Here is a 23,880-nt window from a genome sequence, read left to right as displayed (position 1 = left end):
AAAATTTGCACGAAGTTTGTCACAAGAACGCGACGCAGGATGTCAGAGTTCCTTAAGAACTCAATTGTTCTAGAGAAGCCATCTGTTCTGGACTGCAGCATCGCCACCTTGTTCCCGGTAATAGAGACATTGATAGTGTTACCTGTCGAAAAAGACGGTTGCATCAAATCGGTCACGCGTTTCTCACGGTTTATTCGTGAACATTCACAACAAAGTTAGATAAATACCACGGATTCAGGGATATAGAAACGGAGCGCAAGCTTAATTTATAGACAGGAAAAATAAAAATTACTTGAAGTGAGAGGGAAACGCTTAGTAGTGCTCAAAATTGATTACGTATATCACGCATTTCCACATATGCTTTGTATTGCTAATTTTAGGAACTATTAATTTAAGTTCTTGTTAAAAATTATTATCTTTTGGACTTCGTTCATTGTTAAAATTTACAAAATAAATTGAAGAAAAGATATATGCCATTAATCTTTCCTTTAAATCTTTATGATTTACTTTATGAAATAATGCTGAATCATATTCGTCAAATGTCAACTGTTAGTGTTTTATGACAAATGATAAATATACACAGCTGCGCATATGATAAAAAGTATTTGACAAAAATTAGGCACAATTTACTTTTCCGGAAATGGTTTCCTCTCGTGATAGTATGCTACGTCTCTATATTCCTATATCTACAAAGAATATATATCTTCATTATCGAATCATCTATCATTGTATATCTATATTGTACATATTAATTAAAAGTCACGAGTACACAATGAAGAATGCCATTAAACTGATATTAAACTTAATACGATAATATGGAAAGCGATATTTCCGTTTATGCTTTGACGTAAATTAAACGTGCGAAATATTTCATGCGGTCAAGACATTTTCCCGAATAATTTCTTGCCAATTCGTGAGAAAACAACTTCCTCGATGGAGAACACATATCTAATCTATTAAGCGATTATTTCTACACAGGAGAATAGTTACCATATTCAGGATCGAAAAAAAACTCTGTTTCTATTCGCTTAGTTCCCGATTCATGAATATTCCAATGTGAGCGAGCTCCTTGACATAAATTATATTTTATCTACGACTCATGCACTAATTTTAAGAATCTATACGTAACATGAATTTCAGTCCGACTGCCATCTAACAACAAACCGCAGAATCTACTTTATCGTCACAAATGATCGCCGATAACATAAGTACCAACACTTTCTACATGACTAATAAAAAATATACCGAAATAAATAAATACATATAATCGAGATATACTCCTTTTGATTTCATTAATCGTTCCACTTTAATTTTAAAACGAATCGTAACGAATCTCCCATTGGTAATTGGTGAGAAAGATGTCACGTGTCAATTAACCACGTGCGCCAAAGGATTGCCAGGAGTTGGGCAAGGGTGAAGTACACGTGACTGATCGTGGGGCTTCGAGCAACCGGTGCTGGTAATTGGATCACGGGAGAAACTACATTTTAAGGTCAGCAGATTATCGGAACAATGTCACTCGTTCGTCGAAGCCCCGAGAGAAACGATGGATTTCACCCACAAACGGATCTATCAGATTTTGTCAGCGATCCTAGACCCGTTGACGAGAGAATCAGAGGAAAACGAAGAGGATGAGACTTAACGCTGAAGTACCGATACGTGCCTCTCAAAATTGATTAAAAATAATCTGTGACCGTGGAAAAAGTTCATGTACTCTCTTAGCCCTTTATTTCTGTCCGATTAGCTTGAATTAGTATCCGCGAAAGTTATTATGAAATCGTCTACGTTTAATAGATCGCGGTCGGAAAATGATTTTTCTTCCGTAAAAGTGCACGGACTCGACGACCTGTTATGCAGGAAACGAATGAAATTGTCCAAGACATCGTTTCGAGTAAGTCCTCGTCTAAGTTAATCTATCACCGCACCAGGATCTCGTTAAATTGTTATTTTATTCCAAGCCTGTCTTTCAACATGATTAACGCTGTCAAAAGTTCCCACGAGTATACAGTTTCTACTGTGAAAATATCTTTAAAGTTTCGAATGAATTTTAAACTATCTTGAACAACAGTAGCTGCAAAAGCTCGAACTTTAAACGCAGTAAAAAATTTCATCTCATATAACTTCAATCTTAGTTGTACGATGTCGAAGACCGTCTGAAGACCAGTGAGAACGAATTGGAGGATGAGAAGACGAATTATTTTCCAAACTGCGACGCGTCTGTCTGGATGAGATCTTGTAAGAAGGAAGTGATCGAACCCATAATTGGCGAAGTGATAGGGAAGATACCAAGTTGGCTGAAAGGAACTTTGTTGAGGAACGGACCGGGTAGCTTGCAAGTCGGAGAATACAGCTTCAATCACCTGTTTGATAGCTCAGCTTTATTGCACCGGTATGTTTTTGTGGTAGAAGAAACATTAATAGATTGAGATATTAGTTTTAAAAAGCCTAATAACGTTTACAACAGCTTCTTAATGATAGAAATTATTTTTTAAAATATACAGTTTACATAACTATTCGACTTCAATACGTAACCCAGACCTTGAAAAAAATCTCCATGGCACTAACGAAGCAATAATAGCTGATTGTTATCGATTATAATCTGAGGTCGGAAGCCTCACGTAACGTTCATACTGCATCCACGAAAGGTGGAAATCTTTAAAGTATAATTCGAATAATTTCGTACATCTTCTGGAAAAAATAGATTCGCAATTGCTAATGGGAAAGTGACGTACCAATGCAGATTCGTTCAGACAGACGTGTACAAGAAGAACAATGCTGCCCAAAGGATAGTAGTTACTGAATTTGGCACGAAAGCAGTACCAGATCCTTGCAGAAGTATTTTCCAAAGGTACCAAATGATTCAAATAAAACATTAATAAATTATGATATCCAAAGAGCATAGGTATTGATAAAATTTCGTTTAGGGTCGCAGCGGTATTCAAACCTGAAGATGACTCTGACAATTCTATGATATCTGTATACCCCTTTGGTGATGAGTATTACACATTTACGGAAACGGCTGTGATTCATCGTATCGATCCAAAAACTTTAGAAACTACAGGCAAGGTAGTGATTCTTATGCATGTATATTCGCATTGCTTTATAATTCACTTTATGATGACTGTATGATGGTTGCACGATTATGATCGTGATCGCCTGTGAGTAATTTCATTCGTCGATTTAATGATCGCAGGTAAACGTGTCAGATTACATTGGAGTTGTGAACCATACGTCTCACCCTCACGTAATGAACGATGGCACCGTTTATAATTTGGGACTGAGCGTGACGCCAAGAGGACCTCTATACAATGTCGTATGCTTTTCACCCAATCAAATGATCATTGGTTAGTTAATAATTAAAACGTGGATATTTATACAAATTCATATTTTAATGAAATCAACTGAAGGAATGAAGTTGAAGCAGAAATTTGTTTCGCTTACTGTATATCACAACGAGTACTCTTACTTTGGATATTTTATATATTTTTGTATATCTTTACATCGTTCGATTTTTCATAAATGCATAAAAATCCGCAGAGTGGAAACCATTGGTAAAATAATGTCTTCTTAATTAATTTGTTCAGATGATTCAGGAGAGGAGAAGGAATTATCCATGTTCGACCAAGCCATCATCGTCGCCAGTATCCCATCTCGATGGTTACTGAATCCTTCTTACATGCACACCTTTGGTATCACTGAAAATTATTTCATTATCATAGAACAACCATTAGCAGTGTCTCTGGCCACCGTTGTATCCTGCAAAATGAAACAGCAACCAATGCGCGCAGCTTTGAAGTGGTACGAGAAGGAGAACGTAAGTCAAGTCTGTAAAAGAATTCTTTTAATTTTGAATAAAAGAGAGTGAAGAGATATATCTTCCTTTTATCGTGACAGACTCTCATACACGTGGTTTCGAGAGAGACCGGATCGTTGGAGAGGACATTTATTTCAGAGGCATTCTTTTATCTCCATATCATCAATCAATTCGAAACACGTGATCGTGATTACGTGGTACTGGACATCTGCTGCTATCGCGATGCCAAGATGTTAGATTGTCTATTTGTCGATGCAATGAAGGTGATATATAATTTTGATGAAGATAGTTAAAGAGTGGCAATGGATCCTAGATGAATGTTTCTGAATGATTGCAGAATCTGCACAAGAACCCTGACTATGCCAAAATGTTTCGGGGCAGACCTTTGAGGTTCGTATTACCAATGAAACGTCCACGGTCGGATGTACCATTGGAATATAATTTGATTACCGCAAAAACGGTGAACCAAGGTCTGGAGTCTTTCCAAGACGACTCTATCAGATGTCAAAGTAAATCTAGTTCAGAGTTCATTGAAACGTCGACAAATGACGAGGAGGCTAACAAGGGCAAAAAGAATGATTATAAGAATATTCTTCACCGAAAAGCAACCGCTCATAAGCTCGCCAATGGTAGTATCTTTGTAAAACCAGAACTTCTTTGCGATCTGGGCTGTGAAACGCCACGTCTTAATTACGACTCCTGTCTTGGAAGAGAGTATCGGTACTTTTATGCTATTTCTAGTGACGTAGACTTGGATAATCCCGGAACGGTACATATTAACATTAATTTTACTTTTTGTATAAACTTTGGTATATTATGTTACAAATACTGGTATGAAAAATATTCTTTTATAGATCATCAAGGTAGATATCTTGGAAAAAACAAGGAGAACTTGGTGCGAAAAAAACGTTTATCCAAGTGAACCGATTTTTGTACCGGATCCTAATGGCAAGGTAAAAGATCTAGAGATCTGAAATCCTAAAATTTCTATGACGTCTGAAAGAGTAGAGATTATAAAGAATCGAAAAAAGATATTCTATAAGTAAATGACTATTCTATAACTAATTTGATTTATATATCTATCTCAATATTTCAGAACGAGGACGATGGCGTGGTTCTCAGTTCTATTGTGTGGTCTGATAAAGAGACACGCGTTGGATTGCTGATTCTAGACAGCGTGACTCTTACAGAGATCGCAAGAGCCATCTTCGATACTCCTGGCCCCGTGCCAAAATGCTTACATGGTTGGTTTACCTTGGACAAGTAAAATAAACTGAGGTTTTCAAGAGATGGATATCGGATCTTTGACTCATTGATGGAAATGATTTGGACGTTCTGTGACATGTATTATATCAAACAGTTGATATATCTTTGTCACATCATATTTATATTTTTCAGTTATTTCCATTTTGTTGGCTTGATTGTTGCTTTATTAGTAGCTTCGGAATTAGAATGTTCCCTTTGCAAACTGCAAACTGCAAACTGCGATATTAAGAAGAATATAAATTGCACAATATGTATATAATATAATAAATTATTTAATGTCTTCTCCCGATTGTACAGTGTACTTATATTTGGCGATTAGTGTTTTGCATAAAGCTTCGATGACGTGTAACGCAAATAAATTTACAATAAAATGGGATGCATCGTGAGAATATTTGTCAGATGGAATGTAAAATGCCCTACTCAAACATTGTCCTTAAATTAATATCCACAAATATCCGGTCCGTCGTATCAATCCACAGAACATTCAGTTTCTGGTCCTAGATACTTTTACAACGATTAATTAAGACATCGTTTTAAATTACGCTACTTTCTTGTTAAAATAATCTAATTAACGTCGCGTCATAAACGCGATATTTCTTCGTCGGGTGTCTAATCAACTGAAACAAATAAATTCTGGCAACGAAAATATCGATTCAGGCTGTCCGTACGTCCTTTGGTTCGATGTAACAGAACAGCAAGGCGAATAAGTTCATCTTAATTCGTAAAAATAATCTATGCGCACAGTACTGCAAAATTTAATCAAATCTTTTAGAAGATCCTCTCGAGCACGTTCGTGCGAATAGACCTATCATGACTTAATAAGTTTCATGTACTTAGAGTTAAAGATTACAATAAATAGGGTTGGCACAACCATAGTCATAAAATTAGATACTACAAGAGCACTTAACGCGAGCCACGAATGTTTTCTTAAATAATTAACTCGATAAAATCACGCTTGTCACAAGTTGCAGAGTATGCCCGGTTCCTTAAAACATAATACATTAGTGATCACGTTTATGACTCGCATTGCTGGCCACTAAATACAGACACACGATTCACAGCATATTTCTTAAAAGGCGAAACCACTCGTCGGGATTCATTGGAGCACCACGTTTTAAAATACATACATAGTTCTCGAGAAGCTTCGACATTTCAACAAGGCATGGTTCGCGTCCAGGCTATTGGACAGGAGGATGTTCCTCTGAGCACTGATATCACCAAGTCAAAAAGTTATATTAACGTGTCACAACCATTCATTCTCAAATACGCATGTGGTAACTCTCACTCTCTCCCTTTCTCTGTTTCTACATGATCATAGGATAATCGGAAAAGGAATCACGCGTGCAAAAAGGAATTCAGTTAAAAGAAAAAAAGCAGGAAAACTTGACAGACCCTGATATGAATCTTCGGTACCGAAAGCTTCCTTCTACGCGCAGAGAAAACCACAAGCAACAATTGCCAAATCGTTGACCAATTTTCAAGTTTCATACAGGACGACACGTTCGATATCGAACGCCTGTCAAGTTGTGGAAAGCCTTGAGAATTGTTCGCCCTGCACGATGGTCTTGTCCCGAGATTAAGTACGAGAGATGTTCAAAAGCGAGCGTAACTACGCAAGCGGCTAGGAATATGACTCGTTGCTCGAACTTTACGGGGAGTATTCTACGCTCACGGAAGAAAGGGAATATTTTATTAAAAAAAGAAAAATAAAAGAAAAACTCGTCTCTCGTTCGGGTCATATTGCCGATCCTGACAATACGACTATCACATTTTTGCTTCTACTTATCTCTCTCTCTCTCGCTCATTCTCTCCCACGTCTTTCACTCCTTTTCTCCCTCTTTCACTCAGACTTTTTCAACTTTCTCGCAATCAACGGAAGCGATAGAGTTCATCGTGCTGACGTTCTTGCTTTCCGTGTCCGTTTCGCTCTTCGCGATACTGGATGTCGAGACGCCTATATGTGATTCCGAGTGCATGGGCAAGATTCCAGCGTTTGCGTCTTCTATCGCTTTCCTTAGCTTTGAACAATAAGAAAAAAAAGATCATTTAAAGTGAATGGAAGGAACAAAACACAATGATTCTGTTATTAACAGACAAACCTCTTTCAATCCTACAACCCCAACCAGTCTTCCAATAGCCGTCACGTAAGCATGATTCACTCCGACCATGCTGAATAGACTGTGGACTTTCAACAAAGACGTTCGCTCAACCAATTGGAACGGTGCTGGATCGATGTGACACCTCGAGAAGTCGACCTCCAACATCATTTCACTTTCTTCCCACCGTTTCTGATCCTCTGCTGACATGTCTATTACCCTCTCGCGAGGCTGATCATATACAGAAATTATTTCATTACATAGAAACTACGTTATATCTATTCAGACGTGGATAGTCAAGAAGAATACATAGATTTACCAGTTGTACTTTCTTCGAAGTGGCGGGGCTCGGTGCCAGCATCGGGGTATGAGGAGGTACGTCTTGACTGTCACGCCTGATAGCACCTCCAGACCCGATCTCTGGATCTGGATCTACATCTTGCAAAGTGGCTGACTTGCGAAAAATCGCCTCGAAGGCAAGACGTATTCTGAAATTGCAACAATGTATTAAGAAACGAGAAACGAATATTTCTTCTTTGTGGACTATAAGAGGTACGAATAATATTTTAGTTAAATGAATTACGCACGAGTAAAAAAAATATCAGATTTGACTAGTTTGGCCAATTTAAATCTGCTTATTTTCATTTTCTCATTCTGTAAATATAAAGATAATTCCTCTTACCTGCTCTCCGCACCAGTGACAGTGGTATAAGGAGTAACGGCGGGGCTGACTAGTGGGCTGAATCCTTTCAACGTGAAGGAATTGGTTTTCTTCAAGATCGATTTCTTCGGTTGTGACCCAAATACCGGGGAATGGTAAGTGTGCTGAAAAATAACACGCGAAAGATACGGTGAAACGAGAAGAAGGAGTTGCATGGTGACCAGCACACGTAGTTAATTGAGTAAATGTACACAATTATGCGTGACCATTGACGTCGAGTAGGCGTGACTTACATGGTCAGGAGCGGCAGCGTTGTTTGGAGACATTGTTAGATCGTTAACACTTTGCCTCTGCATCTTAAGAATATCTGGTGCTGGGATCACTTCGAACCTGGACGGTCTCCTTGTTCTTTCCTGGTCCCTTAACTGACGTTCCATTTCTTCTCGAGCTCTCTCCTCGGCCTCTTTGTGCCATTTCTGAGCCACCTGAATGGAAAATTCAAATCCACAGATCTTACCGACGGAAACTTAGAATTAATTATTTCTAGAAATAACATACTACGATGACTACCTGCAGCCTCCTCTCTCGTCCTATATGTTTCTCAATCAGTTTGATTAATTCCAACCTTTGGATGGATCCAAGCAGAATCATAGAATCAGGATTATCGACCAGCGGAAATCCACGTAACTTGCGGTTTTCTTTTAAAATTTCCTTTAATTTCTGATAGGTAATTCCGTGCCAAATATTCTTCACATCACGAACCATAAAGTCTTCGACGTACACATTGTACATGCCTATAGCACACAAGATTTTTTCCTACTAATTTTTTTTCTTAAATCCTGATTCATATAATGAGAGATAATATTTTACAAATTTATTACCTCCTTATGGAACTTCCTTTGGGAAGCTTGTTAAAAATAGTAAGAGCAAAGTTCTGAGATATATAGATTTAGGTTGTCAAAGATGCAGAGGATTTAGCAAAAGATTATTAAGGATTTACCTGAACTGGAAGGTAGTAGGTCTGGTAAGTATGGCAGCTTCTTAATCAGAATGATACTGTCGTATATGCTGGGTTGAAGAAGCGCAGCGATGGCGTTGCTGATCAGCACGGCGATCATTATAGGAACAATGTGAGTAATCTGGCCAGTCATCTCAAACACGATAACACTCACAGAGATTGTATGGGTCACAGCACCGGAAAATGCAGCTGCTCCAACGGTGGCGTAGCCTCCTGAAGAACAATTTCTTTTAGTCGAGCTTCTAACTTTCAATGCTCCAGTCGCGGACGATGTCGAAATCACGATTTGCATACATATTTTGTTAATTTCGGTGAACCATGCTGTTTGTAAGATGTAGGTTAATAGAAAAAACTATCTCCTTTTTCATCGTTTACTCTGACTTTTGCTCCTACTGCATTAAAAATCCCCTTATGATAAACCTATAGGATGCGATTTTGTACAGAAAAATATGAAAATCGCCCGCGGCCGGATGGTTAAAAACTTCTCGTTTTATTGGAAAAATTCCAAATTACCTGGTACGATAGGAGTTATGATACCACCATAACGAACACCATTGGGGAACCATAGAGCCATGGCTTCACCCACAGCTCTGCCTAATGCAGCACCGATTTTGAACACGGGGATGAAAATTCCCGATGGCACGGGAACCGTCGAACTTATGATGGAAAAGATGAACTGAAAACCGAGCTCTTGATTTCATTCCGAACTTCTTCTAAAAACGCGACGAGGATATTATTTGACTAAAGATATTTTACCGTGAATGCAACGAAACTAATTAAACCGATGAACACATCGGTATATATGGTAGACCAATGTTTAACCATGTTCATTTCTTCTACTCCTAATTCTTGTTTGGTCCAAGTGAAATTGGTGAACAGACCGTAAACTTGATCGTGGGTGTTTAAATCACCGGCCATGAATTGGCCTAGTCCCAGGGGAAAAGACACGGAGGACACGATCAGGGAGACGATTCCAGGATACAAGAAGCGACTGAAATAATTTTGTGAAAAAGTGAACGATACTTGGATTATCGTTATTTAAGTACTAATATAGTTAATTAGACGGAATTTTGCTTCGTTAACTGGCTATCTTTATCCTGACCAGCTTTTCAGATTAATTTCAACTGAAGAATGAAAATTTCTAACCCGTAATGTAAACAAGATAGTGGTCAATGTTCCGAAGAATTGTACGTATAATATCAACAGTAGCAACTAGCATTTTCTTAGCATTTATAGCAAAGGCGAAGTAAAGCATAAAAGCTGTACGGTTCTAATAATCACGAATGATACTAGATCCTAGGCCATCCGCGATAATTAAAAAAATGAGGTCCTAATTCACGTCCAGTTAACAAAGCATTACTGTATCTCAAATCTTTGTCAGAAACGTCTCAATCAGAAATCACTCACTTTTTCTGCAGGAAGCTGTTCATACTCTTGTTCTTCCTCATGAAGATCACATACTGTCTATGCAACCAGACGTAGAAAGCACCTCCTAGACCGCTGCCAACACCAATCAAGGCAAATACAAACAATTCCTGAGGATCGAAGGGGAAGTCCATAGTAAAATTCGTTGCGAACATCGCGGTAATCGTTTCCTCTCGTTGAAACCAGATCGCGAGCAATCGAAACATCGTGGCGCCGCATACGGCTGCGAAGAATCCTCTCCAGTAATTTCGAACGGCGAAATACACGGTGGTTACTTCTATGCTGAAGAGAACTCCACCGATCGGTGCTGCGAAACAGGCGGCAACTCCAACAGCGCAGGCTGCTGCGAGCATCTCACAGTTTCTGCTCTCGTTCTCGTAGATTCCTTGGAAACTGGTGACCAATTTGGATAAAAGCGTGGCCACGATACTAGCGATGTGCACGAAAGGACCTTCCTTGCCCAGCGGTAAACCAGAGCCCAATGTGGCAGTCAGACCTATCACCTGTTAGACATTACGGTGGCTCTACACCGACGCTCGAAAACATGCAGAGCAGAAGCTTCAAGGAAAATTGGGAATTCGATGAATATATAGGAATTTATTGAATATCAGATTATTGTTCAATCCAGGAGACTGAGGATTTAATATAGTGATTGGGAATCTTCGTGAGAATTTTATTTATGTATCTTAATTATGTCGTATTATCTTATAGGAAATGTTGTTGCTTATTTCAATAGGAAATATTGTGATGCGGTGATATGTGCATCTCTATAGTAAACTTATTTCTTTTGTTATATCATGCGTTTTATACTTTCAATATATCTACTCTACAAATAAGAAGGGTTCAACCTTATCGAAAATCAAGAAATAAATCATTTTTGTTGAAATTAAACTATACATATGGACTGAAAATGACTTAATTACAACATTTAAATTAACGCGTCTTCTGCGAAACTATTTTTTAGTGACTAAGTCAGCAATTGTCGTATCACAAAAGCATTAAATTTTCTAATCAAATTTCTAATCAAAAGAAATGAAAATGTCTAATCAAATTCAGAAGCGATCAGTCGGTTAAAAGGGAACGTATAGCGGTAATGATACATTTCAATGGAAATCAAATCTTGTTTCTAACCTTCGCTACAAGAGTACGAAAGGTCAGGTACTCCTTCAAGGCCACTCCGCGTAGAATCGTCTTCATCTCTGGAATGCCTGATCCTATGCTCTGTGGTGCAACAATGTGCACGAATCCGGCGCTAAAGAGAATCAAGCAAACTGGCAAAGACACCCAGGCGAGATATTGAAGCGCTGGATGATGCGTCAGGTCCTGATAAAGCCATATCCTGGCTGGTGGAAGAAGGATACGGTTAACGAGACCTTGATTTTATCGTACATCGAATTGATTTATCAGAATAGACGCGTATAAATTAATGGCATGGAAAATTGCGAAACTTTGAAATAGATTGAATTTTCTGAGAAAAAAATTAATGGCTAGTTTCAACATAGAAAATTACTTCTACATAAAAAAAGGAAAAAAGAACTATTCCTTGGTTATAATAGGCTTTTTCTTCCAAAACCGCATTCGTTGATTCGTATCTTTTTTTAATTTCGATAATCTACCAGGACTAGAGATCGCAAGAATTAAATTGACTTTACCGAGATATGTTTCTTACAAAACCACGATTCCTGGTTTTCTCTACTTTTTAAAATTTCGAAATTCTATCGAAGCTAGAGATTGAAAGAATTAATTCTTTTTATTCAACTGACCGTTGTTGCACATAGAAATGCCACGGTCCATGGCGTAACTGATAAGCGCCATGATTATACCAAGAAGAGCCAAGAAGACCCAGTCTTCGCCTAATCTAGCTCCAGTGTGCTTCCAGGCGAAGGCCAATAACGCGAGCAACTTCCTGCATAGTGGTCCTCTCCTCGACTTTCGTAGATCCTCCGCTCTAGTCTTGTCATACTTTCGCCGCGCTTTGTCGTGGTACTTCAGCTTTCGTGCCTCTTCTTTTGCGTACTCACCCAGGTCTTTCGTGTAGCGACCATACATCTAAACGCAGCACCATCTTTCATCGACTCTGAGCTTTTTCTCTTTTCGAACTTCTCATTTTTTTAAACAGAATTTCCACACCGACAGCGAGACAATATGTTATCGACATTTTTTTAAACAAAATTTACGCATCATCGATATGAATGTTATCAAGGTTCTGAGAAAACACGATGCAATATATCTTTTACGACGAATGAAGTAAGCTTTGTAAACAGAGTGCTATACATACCAAATATTTAATGTCCACAATTGCCTACCAATTAAAGAACCTTTGATCGAGCTATTTACTCGTGATAGATTAATTTTCACAGAATCTACGAGCGACTACGAAGAATTTTTTACTTCAAACAAATTTCATCATCGATCACAACACTAGGTCGTGCATTTTTGAAACTTCACGATCGAACCAGCGAAACGACGAATGATTGTCTAATTGATGAAATCCACCTGATTGTCTTCGATCGATTTAATATTCACGACGCGAATTGAGGATTTTGTAGCTTTGATCCATTTAGAAAAGTCATCTTCAGTAGTGATTTATCTGAGCTGCTGTTACCACTGTTTACGTGCTATTATCATGCTTGTTTACTCAAAATACACTCTTCTACATACAAATTAACAAAATTGTAAATATCGTGCGCAAGCTGGTTTTTCGCAAATCAAGCGATTGTGTAGAAAATGAGAATCGCTGTAAAAAATATTAGATAGCATGAACGATGCACTTTTAGGAGATATTAATCTGCGTATCATTTGACAAGAAAAAATATCAATATTCATCAATGATAGTGACCGTACGTGAACGACGAGATTACAATAGCGATGATAACGTGTTATCGTGGGCTAATTCATAAGAAAAAAAGCGTGAATTAATGACATGGACAAATTCTATATCCTTTTGCAATATAAATAACACATTGCTACAACTACGGTAATATCTGAATATGTTACAGGTAAAAATCAAAAAGAAAACAACGAAGACATTAATTTGTAGGTAAAGACTTAAAGACAATTCAAACTCTGGAATCGTAGAAAACACGACGAACCACCGCGAATTGTACGAGAACATCGTAAAACATTCGCGACGAATGAAATGTCGCTATCCTAGACCTCATTTAAAAATAGACAATGCGTGAAAACAAACGAAATTTCAAACGAAACACGGAGAAAATCAGATTACACGCGGTTCGATGACCTTGATTAGTGATCGAGAAGATAAGACTTATCAGCGTTATATACCGATATTGGGAAAGATCAACGGAGATGGAGAACACTCGGTGCATTAGTTGGTAGAATTTGCCTTAGTTTTTTTATACAAGGGGGAAAATCTCGTCAAATATTTCTGACTTACAAGATAATTATCGTTACAGACGAAATAGGCTCTGTTCAGAACGAAAGCCGGCATGAAAACTGGATGAAATGTCACTGAAAGCTTCGAGCTGGCTCTGAATGGAAGGGACGCAGAATTCTTCGATAGATCAACCGATTAAGTCACGGACCAAGCATTCTTCGAGTACAGAAAAGATTTACGGGTCACTGGCAACCGATTGTACATCTTCTCCGCTTGTCAAGTCGATCTGATAAACTGTTTAATCTATCTAGCGATCTTTCTCCTCGATCGATTCTTCGCGACTTCAATTCATTAAGTCGCCGAAGATCTACTAATTGCAGCCGGCTATTCTGGTTCCGTGATTGTTCGCACTTCACCTCTTGGCAAACTTCGATATCCGGTATTTCTGGCGACAAGTTACTGTAAACAGGCCATTACGATTTTATTGTTTCCTTCCTTAAGCGATTGCCAGGATCTACTTGTTACACGATAGACCGAGGAAATAATGTAGGCCGCGAGGAACGCCTATTCTATCCAACCTTGGTGTATTAAGATATTTTAATTCGCAGTTGGTAGAATTTCGCAGCATTTCGCAGGTTACCATCAATATTAGAAGCTTCGTACGAGTCATTCGTCACGTTCCTATTGTTTTTCTTTCGTTCGCGAGTCTCATATGATTAATGATCTGTTTCTTTAACGAATAACCAGAAACAGACGAGTCAAACCAGTTTCGCTAATTACCAGAAAATATCTTTATATGCGATCTCGGCGTCTAGAATTTATTCACAATTTTATTCTGATCCTCCTTTTCAACTTTCAAATCCTCTCTCTTTATATCGTCGACTTCGATGATCTTTAGAGTGCGTTTCAACACATCGAAATTCATTCGCGAAATATTTTCCATCGACGAAACGGGAATATATTCACTATTGATAGCCGCTCAACTGGTTCTAAGAAATTCCTGTGGACGTTCGAAATATGCCGAATTCTCGACGAGAGCGTGCACGCGAATTTGCGGACGAACGACAACTGAACCTGTTTTCCGATTTGAACATGAGTCGCGATATTTGTTGAAATTTGGCAACAGTTAAAATCCTTATTTTTAGCAGCGGCCAACGTCGATCAACGACGGTGAGCTCTATTGTCTATTAACCATTAGACGGCCCTAACTGGCCGATACTATTTCCCCATAACGAATCGGAAAACGAAATCCATCGCTCGTGTCTTCGAAAACGGGTTTCGCAATCGTCGAAAAAGTCCAACACGTCCCGTGTTTATCGAACGTTTGGAAACCTCTTGGATCGTCGAAAACCGGACAGAAATAACCCGCGATTTGCTATTCGGCTTACTACGAATCCTACGCCTGATTACGTTTTATGTAACAATCATTACTACTTCTACTACGCACGTGTTGTATTAAAACAACTTGCAAGTAGCAACGTCTGATCGTTTCATGTAAAAATATTGTACAGCTATTGGAAAAATAAATTTTCTAGATTTTAGATTGGTGGGATGAACGACGAATTATACTTGTCCAGATTGAAATTTTTCAGATTAATTAAAGAGACTTCTCTTATGTACCAAGGTACTCTACCTTGCATATTTTATATACCTTAACAGCTTCAAATTTCCCGTAAATGGATAAGAATCAATAATCTGCTTGTAATTCTTTTCAGTTATCTTGCAGAAGAAAGTTTTGAAGGTAATTAATATGGAAAATACTTTGATGTACTTTAATTTAGAAAGCGGGATTATAATTAATAAGAATAACACATGTCAAAATGTGAGAAATGTCTACCAGAAAATTTGTATATACACACGAATATCAATTTGAAACTTATACGTGTTAAACATATGCAACATACACTCGGTAATTCATAATCGTAAAATATACAACTGCGTGTACTACAAGTATAGCCTTCGTCGTATTTGATCTTTAATCCGTGTCACGAGCGCGAATCGTTATCATATGGCAAGGGGTTAAACTGTATTCTTATTTTATCGCGCCAAGACAATATCGCGTTTGTTTTACATAAGATAGACCGCAGAGGTGTTACACGTAGAAAAAGGACCCTGTAATAAAGGCAGAATGATCTGTGGATTGAAATATAGTCGACACCTGAGCTAACCTGTGCATGAAGTTGACGACAACCACGTTCCACTGGGCAGTCAGCCGCTAACCCAATTTTATTAATTGAACGTAATGAATTCACGATACAATTAATTGCTTGATTCCAGGACAAACGTCGAACCGATAAGAATCCTTCCCTAAATGCGATAATTGAAATTATAAATTTCAGTTTGGTTTTTTGGAAGTCCAGAGGATTAAGTAGGTTTTTAATGAGGCTACCTTCATCTTTTAGGGTCACGGTACCGTATTTATTACTAAATTATCTTCGAGTCGCCTTGGAGTTTGAGTCTCTAATGGCTGGCCCGTAATTTTAGAATCTAATTTTAAGACACGCAATTACAATTTACTCTAATTCGTATTTTTAGAATTGCATCGGTATTCGTCCGCGTACAGTTATTCGCGTCATTCTTCATTGCTTCACGCGAGATACAATTCGGTTCCCCGTTTACAAAAGCATCCGAGAGCCGTTTCCAGAAAGAAGCTCACCGACTGGCACAACTCCTGAAAGTAATTGTCTCGACAAAGTGATAAACGCCCCCGCTTATTGTAGCGTTTCCGACGTGACACATTTCCAACGCATGTGACTCGTCTTATTGTACTATCGCTCAACAAACAAAATTCGCCCCGGCTATGATTCTCGAGTATTCGATATAGCGCGGTCGATTCGTTTCTGTCAACGTTTAGTCAATAAAATATAGCTAAAATTATCGCCGATGACCCATGAAAATTGGCAACAGTTAAATTTTCATCGAGCAAATAAACATAATCTTTAGCATACATATTGACCCACTCAGACGCTACATGACTTGTTGAATAACTCCATATATCGAGCAACTACTCGATAAATTGCAAATTAGAGAAAAGTGATGATCGAAATATGAATATTTATATGAATTTATATTTTTGTGCTATACGAATATATATTTTTATATATTTATATATATATTTGTATATTATTCTGAGTATTTTTCTGTCTTTCGATATCTCATTAATACATAAATATTTGCAGTTGAACGATGATGTAACAATCGAGTTCATTTACGTTATCTGACGATAAATAAACTTATAAAGGTAGATCATTTCTTCTTTGAGAATAGACAGAACACTGACCATGTATCCGAATAAAAATATTGATAAATTGAATGTTTTAGCTTGTTGAAAGGCTCGCGTATATATATTATTCAAATAAGACACTTCAAGCGTAATTTTTCTACAATTAGATCCAATTAAATATCATCATACGATATTCTCGCTTTATTTAAAAATTCAATAAAAAAAAAAACTATTCGTTCAATAGAATGAATAGTCGATTCCCATCGAAATCGTGGAAAATCCAGTGCAACGAAGCGATGCAGACACTGCACCCGGAAACAGTGCATCTGCATACCAGAGGAAAACGACGAGTGTGTGCGTGATGTGTGCATACAGGTCGAAATGCAGCGGTCTGTACGCGTGTAGAATCGAACCTGTATGTCACGTGAGTAGATCTGCATGCTGGTCACGCATGTCGGATAAACGTAACGAGTCCTTAAGCGCTCATTCATGCAGATAAAGGCATTGCTTAGAAAGACGTCGTTGCAATGGTCGGCGTACCCTTTTCCGTTTGTAGGATATCACCTGATTGAGACGCGCTTACGCGAAATCATCAGGATTTCACGCAAATTATTGAACGCGAGAGAATCAGAAATGAATGTAACTATAGCGATTCAACAACATTAACCGTAATTGATAAAAGACCAAAGTTTTTTAGAGACTGCTAGTCGCAAGTTGTATAAAAGGGAATTGAGTCTTTCAATTCTTACAAGAGTATTCTTCTTTGAATTAGCAATTATGTAATGTGTCGATGCAAATCGATGCACCAATTGAACATGCACGTCAATACACGATTCTTGTATCGAACATAATAACGATCCAGAGCAAACGCGCAAAAGAATAAAAAAGAACAATGAGTGATTTAATGATTTTCAAGATTCGTTTCGTGTCTTCGTATAATTTTTTATTACGCAACGAATTATTACATATCTGAAAAGAATCGGACGAAAAGAATAACGAACAATATACTAATCTCGGCGATTAGCTACGAACTCTAAAAAATATCGAGAAAAAGAATTCTGAACATTAACATCCTCGCGTCTTTGGAATTCTAATTTCTAACTCTACTAAATGCGTATTCCGCAGTGGATTGTTACATGTTTCAAAAGAATTGGGAAACAAGCATAATGGGCAAATTACTAATCTTGACGATTTTCTACTATATTCAAAATGCTGAAAGACGGAACTCCGAGCTTTAATATCCTCCAATTTAAAACATCGATAAATCCATATCACACAATGAATTTTTATGTAAGTATCCCTCCCGAAAAAATCGAAGAAGATTAATAATTTTGATGATTTTCTACAATCTCCAAAGCGTCTGAAAAAGAAGCTTCGAGTATTGGTATCCTCGCGTCTTCGCGCTTCTAATTTCGTGGAGGTGGACGCGATGCACTTGCGGGTGATGGTAGCAGTCCCATGATGCAGATTTCATGTCAAGGTCAGACCGCGTGCACGCACCACCGACTCCCGCGAATCTGACATTTTATTGACATTTGTGAAACCTGTTTCAGGCTGTGCGGTAAATTTGTCAGAGATTTGTCACGTGAGACCACGGTGCACCGCATGAGTGAAGCTTTTGGGCAAGGAACTGTCTGATAGGAATGGTACGTTTGGCAGGGAAAAAGAGACCGTGGTTCGTGGTAACATCGACGGATGTCGCACGGCGGAGCTGACAGGGATCGTGACCCGTTATTGCAAACTGCTCTCACGAAACGTTTATTTAAAATGTAGTCTCTCGCCCACTTGGCAACCGTTCAAAGGTCGTGCTACCGTCCACGCCAGCGTAAGAATTCAAGAAAAAAAAATCTTAAAGCGATCGCAAAGATATATTGTATCGCTAAAAACGGGTATTTGCTTCCATAATCCATTTGTGCTTTGATGTAGGATGTTCACACAGTTTCATATTTTTATGAACATAATTAAAGAAATGGTGAACCTGAACAGAGATTTGTTTCGCCTATTGTATTTATATTCTTGCATGCATCGCATATATGTGCACTTTGCAACATTAAATTTTCCATCAATACGTAAACATCGCCAGTCTACTCGTGAGCATTCGAACGATAAATGTCTTACATTACATTTCAATTTTGCTGCATAATAAGAGTGTCTCTCGCCATTAATGGACAATATTTTTGTCATACCGATGACTAATTGCAATCGTATCTATCTCAAATCTAAATTTTCCAGGCGATATCAATTAACTTTTGAAATCGTTCGAATAATTACGCGCGGTGGTATATGTACATTCGTACTAACGTTTCATATTTCTGAAGAATCTTTACGAGTACTGTCTTAAATAGAAAAATATAATTACGAAACTTCAAGAAACGTGAATAGCAAGCTTGGAGAATTATGGAGACGATTACAAACAGTGTCGGTAAAATAAAACAATCGAACGGTTGTGTGGTGAGCACATCGCGCATTTGCAGGCAATTCGAGATATTGGCAGGCGCCTAAATCGTCTGGGATTCGTCTGCTAGCAACGAACACAGTTTAATTATAAATCTGTCCGGCACTGGTTCAATGGCATCGCGTTCCACGCAACATTCCTGCCAAATTCTTATTTCAGATTCGATGGAATTTCTTTTTTGACAATTGCGAAGCAGTCAAAGACAGCGTACCATTATGGAAAAAGCGTGACGAGCCAGCGAAAGCTGCGAAGAGCCACGAATGTTTAAATAACATCGACATATAGAAGTAGTACGTATTTTGTACAGGAAAACTGTACAGTATCGAATGAAGAATGCGATTCATGCAATGTGATCGACGAACTTAAATCGACAAGGAAGAGTTTTATTAATGCTCCTACACGCGAAATACATTGTCTCTCTTCTCTACGCATGCATAAGTAACATCGCCACGATGCATTAAACGAATCAGTCAGGGAGATCGCTTACAATCGTATTAATGTAATCGAAGGGATCGAAATCCTGCTGCTCCTCGTCCGCATTTGGCGGAGGACACGGATAAAAAGCTTGCGAGGGTCTAACAAAAAGAAAATAAAATATTCCAAATTAGAGAACACGAAAGAAGAAGGGACCCCATAGCGAGGAGAGGTAGGCGAATTATATCTGAAATCTGCTCGAACTCTACGTGTATACGTGGATTATCAATGTCCGCGCAGTTTCTCGAAAACAGTCGAAGGAAAGATAAACGGCTGGATACCTGTGCGGCCTGTTTCGGCGATTTTCTCGTAATTTCGCCATCAGCCTGGTAAATTCCTCCCATTCTTTGTCCACTTCCTCTTCGCTACCGTCTGGATGATAATGAAGGGTCTCCTCCCGGAGCTCCTTCTTCGTTGCCTGATTCGCCATCGTTTATACGTTCCTTCGGAACTCGACGACTAATCTGACCGAGAAAGAGGTTGCAATTGTCTTTTGTCGCGAGTCGATAATGGTATCGGTCGCAATAAATTTCCTGTCACTCAGAGCGCTGCTCCGAGCTTGAAATTCCTCGAGCCAGGGGCATTACGTAATCGCGTGGAAACCGTGAAAATCATTCTCGAGAATGACAGATATGATCCACGGAATTTATCGAAATGACGAACAGGAAAGTCGGGAAGCTTTCAAGAGAACTATGGACCGATAGATAACCGAGAATATTCACGCCGAGGAATCATCGTAGCCTGGTCGAAGGTATACATCGGAGTCGAGACACGGAGAAAATGTAGATTCGTCGGCTTTCCGTGTACACGCTCGATCGCATCTGTCGTCCATAGAGGATTCTTCGTTCTGTTAGTGAAGTTGTTTCGCGCGTGCAGAATGCAAAATTGAGTGGAAAGGGCAGAAACGTTTTCCTCCAAGGAGCGACTTTCTCGAATCGTCTCCAGAGAGTCCGTGTGACACTGACACTGACACTACGCGGGCGGAAGCAAAAATTGGCAAAAAGAAGCGTTTAAAGCAATTGAATCCGTAGGCCGAACCGTCGCACACGAAGCCAATGAGTCACACTGACAATGAGAAGAGAGAACCAGCGTGCGGGCCTCAGATGGGAGGGCCTAAGCTGGTCCAATTTACTGACTCATTAGCCTCGCTCGGACTGTTGTCGACGTCGTCGTCGCGCTACGCTCGCGATTTTCCCCCGCGATATATCGGCGCTGTCTATTGTCGCGGACACCTCTGCGGCATCGCAGCGGGGACACTCGCGATCGCCATTTTTCTTCCACGCCTCGAAACAGATCTTTACGTAAGAATTTTATTCGATTGGCAACTAGACGGATCCTATCGTGCAATTCTTCTACTTGTAAAACTTCCCAACGTGCCGATTGACATATCGAATATCGTCAGATTTTTGTACTTCCACAAAAGATGTATCGTTTCAGGAGATAAAAGATGAAAGATTCGAGGTACAGGTATGTGGCTTGATTACAAAGTATTGATTTTTGCACGTTTCACAAAAGTTTGGAATTTCAATAAGAGCGAAGATTTAGGTCACCGAAGCACTGGCACGACGATTAAAGCGTTTTTCGTATCAGAGAGAGAAAGAGAGAAAGGGAGAAAGAGACAGAGAGAAAGAGAAACGAAAGCTTCGAAGTCTTATCGGTTGTATTTCTAGTGGCGACTGTACGGTGGCCATACACGGGCAATTGGCCACTTCCCTCGACGAGGGCTCGTAGGAAGCTGCCTTCAAAGTCACCAGTTATCATTGATCAAAATTACCGCGTAATTTGATGAATGACTGTCTTATCCTATGCCGGCACCAAGCTTCGATCGATGACTCTCTCTCTTCTGCTTTATACAGCCTGTTTTCGGTTCTATGCACCACTTTCACGATATTTATTTTTATTTAAAAGACAAGCTATTTTCATTCGCTGATCGTTAAGAAACCTTTCATTTGTATTATTCTACTTCAATATTAAAGTTAAAATTAAGAAGGCAATCTTCGTAGATTTGAATGAAATGAACACGTACCTTTCGCTACGAAAGTCGAGCTTTTACCAGACGAGATTTTCGATGGATACAGATGGACGATGAACGGAGTACCGTGGCAAATTGTTCGTATTTATCGCTCGGGCTACGTTACTTGCTTATGAGCACATCGAGCCGTAAATTCGCGTGTTTATCCCGAAAAGCAAAGAGATAGCAGATAATGGACCGGAAAGGATTGCCGACTCGGTAAATTTGTCTAGACGAAGGAGTGCGTCAACACCAGAGTAGCAATTATTGAACTTCGAGTGAAACAGAAGATTTACTATTTGATATTCAACGACCGGTAAACATTATCATTAACTGAACGATCAACTACCTTACCCTTTATCAAATGGTATTTGGTCACAAGAGCATCCAGAACGAAAGTAAAATGTAAAAATGTACGCGTACCTTAATTTTTCTTCGCATCGCACCAAAATAGGCTGTTTGCGTTTCGTTTTATGAGCTCGATCCGCGGATTTTACGAATTCTCGAGAATAAGAAGCAGTGGATCTCGGTATCTTATTTTTAGAAATGAAGAATAACCGGACAACAGCTGCGCCAAGCGTAGTGCAGTTTCAATATTCCATCGAAGGAAGATGAATTATCACATTACTGTCAAATCAAACGTGAATCACGTAAGACTTTCGTAAAAAATGAGGTGCTAAAGTATTAATGAAACATCGAGCAACAGGCAATCGTACGGATAAACTTTCCAATCTAGAACATTCGGTTGTTGATTTATTATAGGATAAAGGCATCTATCGATGCCCTTTGTTATTGCAAAATTGTCACATAAAGAAATTTTAGAAGATTCAGTGACGCAGGTGATAATTAATTCTATTCGTAAATGAATATAATAAGAAATTTGAAACTTCGTTATGAAAGAAATTAGTCCTCGTTCATCGTAACGCCTATTTAATAAAAAAAATCAAAGGAAGTTAAAATATCTTCTTTTCGTAGCATTGTTATTTATACAACAATGGGAACTAGTTTGAAAAAACGATAAATTAATGTAATCTGTGCTAAACAATAACCATCTGAACGTCTATAAATAAAAATGTATGCATAATATATGTGTAATTACTGAGGATGAATAATGAACGAAATCATTTAGGAAACCACTTGTACCAAGTAGCATGAATTCTTTTTAACAATGTAATATTCTTAATGCATTTCTTTGCCTTATAATTGTATAAATGATTGCATAAATGATTTAACATATTAATAACACAGCATATTTGTTGTTCAGGGCAGCTTTGTGCGAACAAATACACAAAATATACATAAATAAACAGAAAACACGAATAAACAATAAGAAGAAAATGTCTGGATTTTAAATTTGTTACAAGCAGAAATGAACTTCAATGGAACGCGTTAATAGTTCGGTTACTTGTAAAGCAACCATTTTCATCCTACAAAGAACAAACGTAGTCCATTAAGTCGAGCCACAACCGCTCGTAATTTTCTCAAGACATTTTTATACCTCTTCGTGAAAATTATTTCCCTGTTTTGCGTAATTCCCTCCCCGTTTTGTTCCTCTATGGACCAGTGGCTATTGTCCGATTTTTCGTTAGTATGAAAGGAACGTTCCGTTCTTACGAAATTCATTGTCGGAATAATTAGATAATTCACCCATTAGGAAACCTCGTGGCCTTTGGAACATAGAAATTGGCTTAATACCATGTATTTAACACTAAATTTGAACGATCTTATCTACAATGCTAGAAAAACAGAAAAAAAAGAAACAGATATATGCTTTAAATCACTAGAAATAATACAGTTTCTTTATTATTCTTCCAAAGAAAATAATCTGCCATAATTTAAACACTTATTTTTCTTCTTGAAAACCGAAGTTCGCGAATAATTGTAACATTCTTCTTATCAAGTATTGTTACTAAAGAATGATGTATTATAATAAAGACGAGATAAAAAAACACTTATTCCGTTTCAATGTCAAAAATAATTATGCTTATTAAAATAAATAGCCTTCATTGATTCTTTAACATAACACGAGCAAAGTTTTCCAATAAAAATATCGAAAATTCAAGGTTCGCGGTAGATTCGCAGAAGATTAGTCGATCCATC

At 38.4% G+C, this 23,880-nt stretch overlaps 2 protein-coding genes across 7 annotated transcripts in view; one reads left to right on the top strand and one right to left on the bottom strand.

Moving 5' to 3' along the window:
• Positions 1-16: 16 nt before the first annotated feature.
• LOC100650576 (carotenoid isomerooxygenase) lies at positions 17-5,469 on the top strand. Of its 2 annotated transcripts, none has more exons than XM_012316122.3 (10): positions 17-117; positions 2,133-2,389; positions 2,702-2,848; positions 2,925-3,066; positions 3,194-3,344; positions 3,585-3,814; positions 3,895-4,077; positions 4,152-4,583; positions 4,669-4,767; positions 4,911-5,469. In XM_012316122.3, exons 1-10 carry the CDS (start codon positions 40-42, stop codon positions 5,079-5,081), a joined length of 1,890 nt encoding a protein of 629 aa, XP_012171512.2. In that variant the 5' UTR covers positions 17-39; the 3' UTR covers positions 5,082-5,469. The 2 variants fall into 2 exon arrangements, with proteins under 2 accessions (XP_012171512.2, XP_003400564.2); XM_003400516.4 differs by lacking the exon at positions 17-117 and adding an exon at positions 1,422-1,891.
• LOC100650339 (chloride channel protein 2) overlaps positions 5,333-23,880 on the bottom strand; it is a 34,785-nt gene continuing 16,237 nt past the window's right edge. Inside the window, exons 1-14 of one of the 5 annotated variants that reach the window (XM_003400514.4) lie at positions 20,051-20,833; positions 19,783-19,870; positions 12,044-12,329; positions 11,412-11,623; positions 10,263-10,783; positions 9,612-9,846; positions 9,369-9,531; positions 8,838-9,068; positions 8,408-8,631; positions 8,131-8,322; positions 7,859-8,001; positions 7,496-7,664; positions 7,180-7,407; positions 5,333-7,098 (exon numbers count right to left, since the gene is read on the bottom strand). In XM_003400514.4, the coding sequence (XP_003400562.1) occupies positions 6,925-7,098; positions 7,180-7,407; positions 7,496-7,664; positions 7,859-8,001; positions 8,131-8,322; positions 8,408-8,631; positions 8,838-9,068; positions 9,369-9,531; positions 9,612-9,846; positions 10,263-10,783; positions 11,412-11,623; positions 12,044-12,329; positions 19,783-19,870; positions 20,051-20,199 (3,015 nt within the window). In that variant the 5' untranslated portion in view covers positions 20,200-20,833 and the 3' untranslated portion in view covers positions 5,333-6,924. The other 4 variants (XM_020866564.2, XM_020866566.2, XM_048412109.1 and 1 more) reach the window with 4 other exon arrangements.

The sequence above is a fragment of the Bombus terrestris genome, chromosome 14 (assembly GCF_910591885.1).
Source record: "Bombus terrestris chromosome 14, iyBomTerr1.2, whole genome shotgun sequence".
NCBI classification, from domain to species: Eukaryota; Metazoa; Arthropoda; class Insecta; order Hymenoptera; family Apidae; genus Bombus; species Bombus terrestris.
This window is presented reverse-complemented; position numbering and strand designations above follow the sequence as displayed.

What these genes read in the sequence shown, in the direction of transcription:
- LOC100650576 (XM_003400516.4), top strand. Translation starts at nt 1,772, where the DNA reads ATGAAATCGTCTACGTTTAATAGATCGCGGTCGGAAAATGATTTTTCT. An exon ending in CTTTAGAAACTACAGGCAAG is followed by an intron (nt 3,067 to 3,193) that starts GTAGTGATTCTT and finishes TAATGATCGCAG; the next exon opens with GTAAACGTGTCAGATTACAT. An exon ending in AGTGGTACGAGAAGGAGAAC is followed by an intron (nt 3,815 to 3,894) that starts GTAAGTCAAGTC and finishes TTATCGTGACAG; the next exon opens with ACTCTCATACACGTGGTTTC.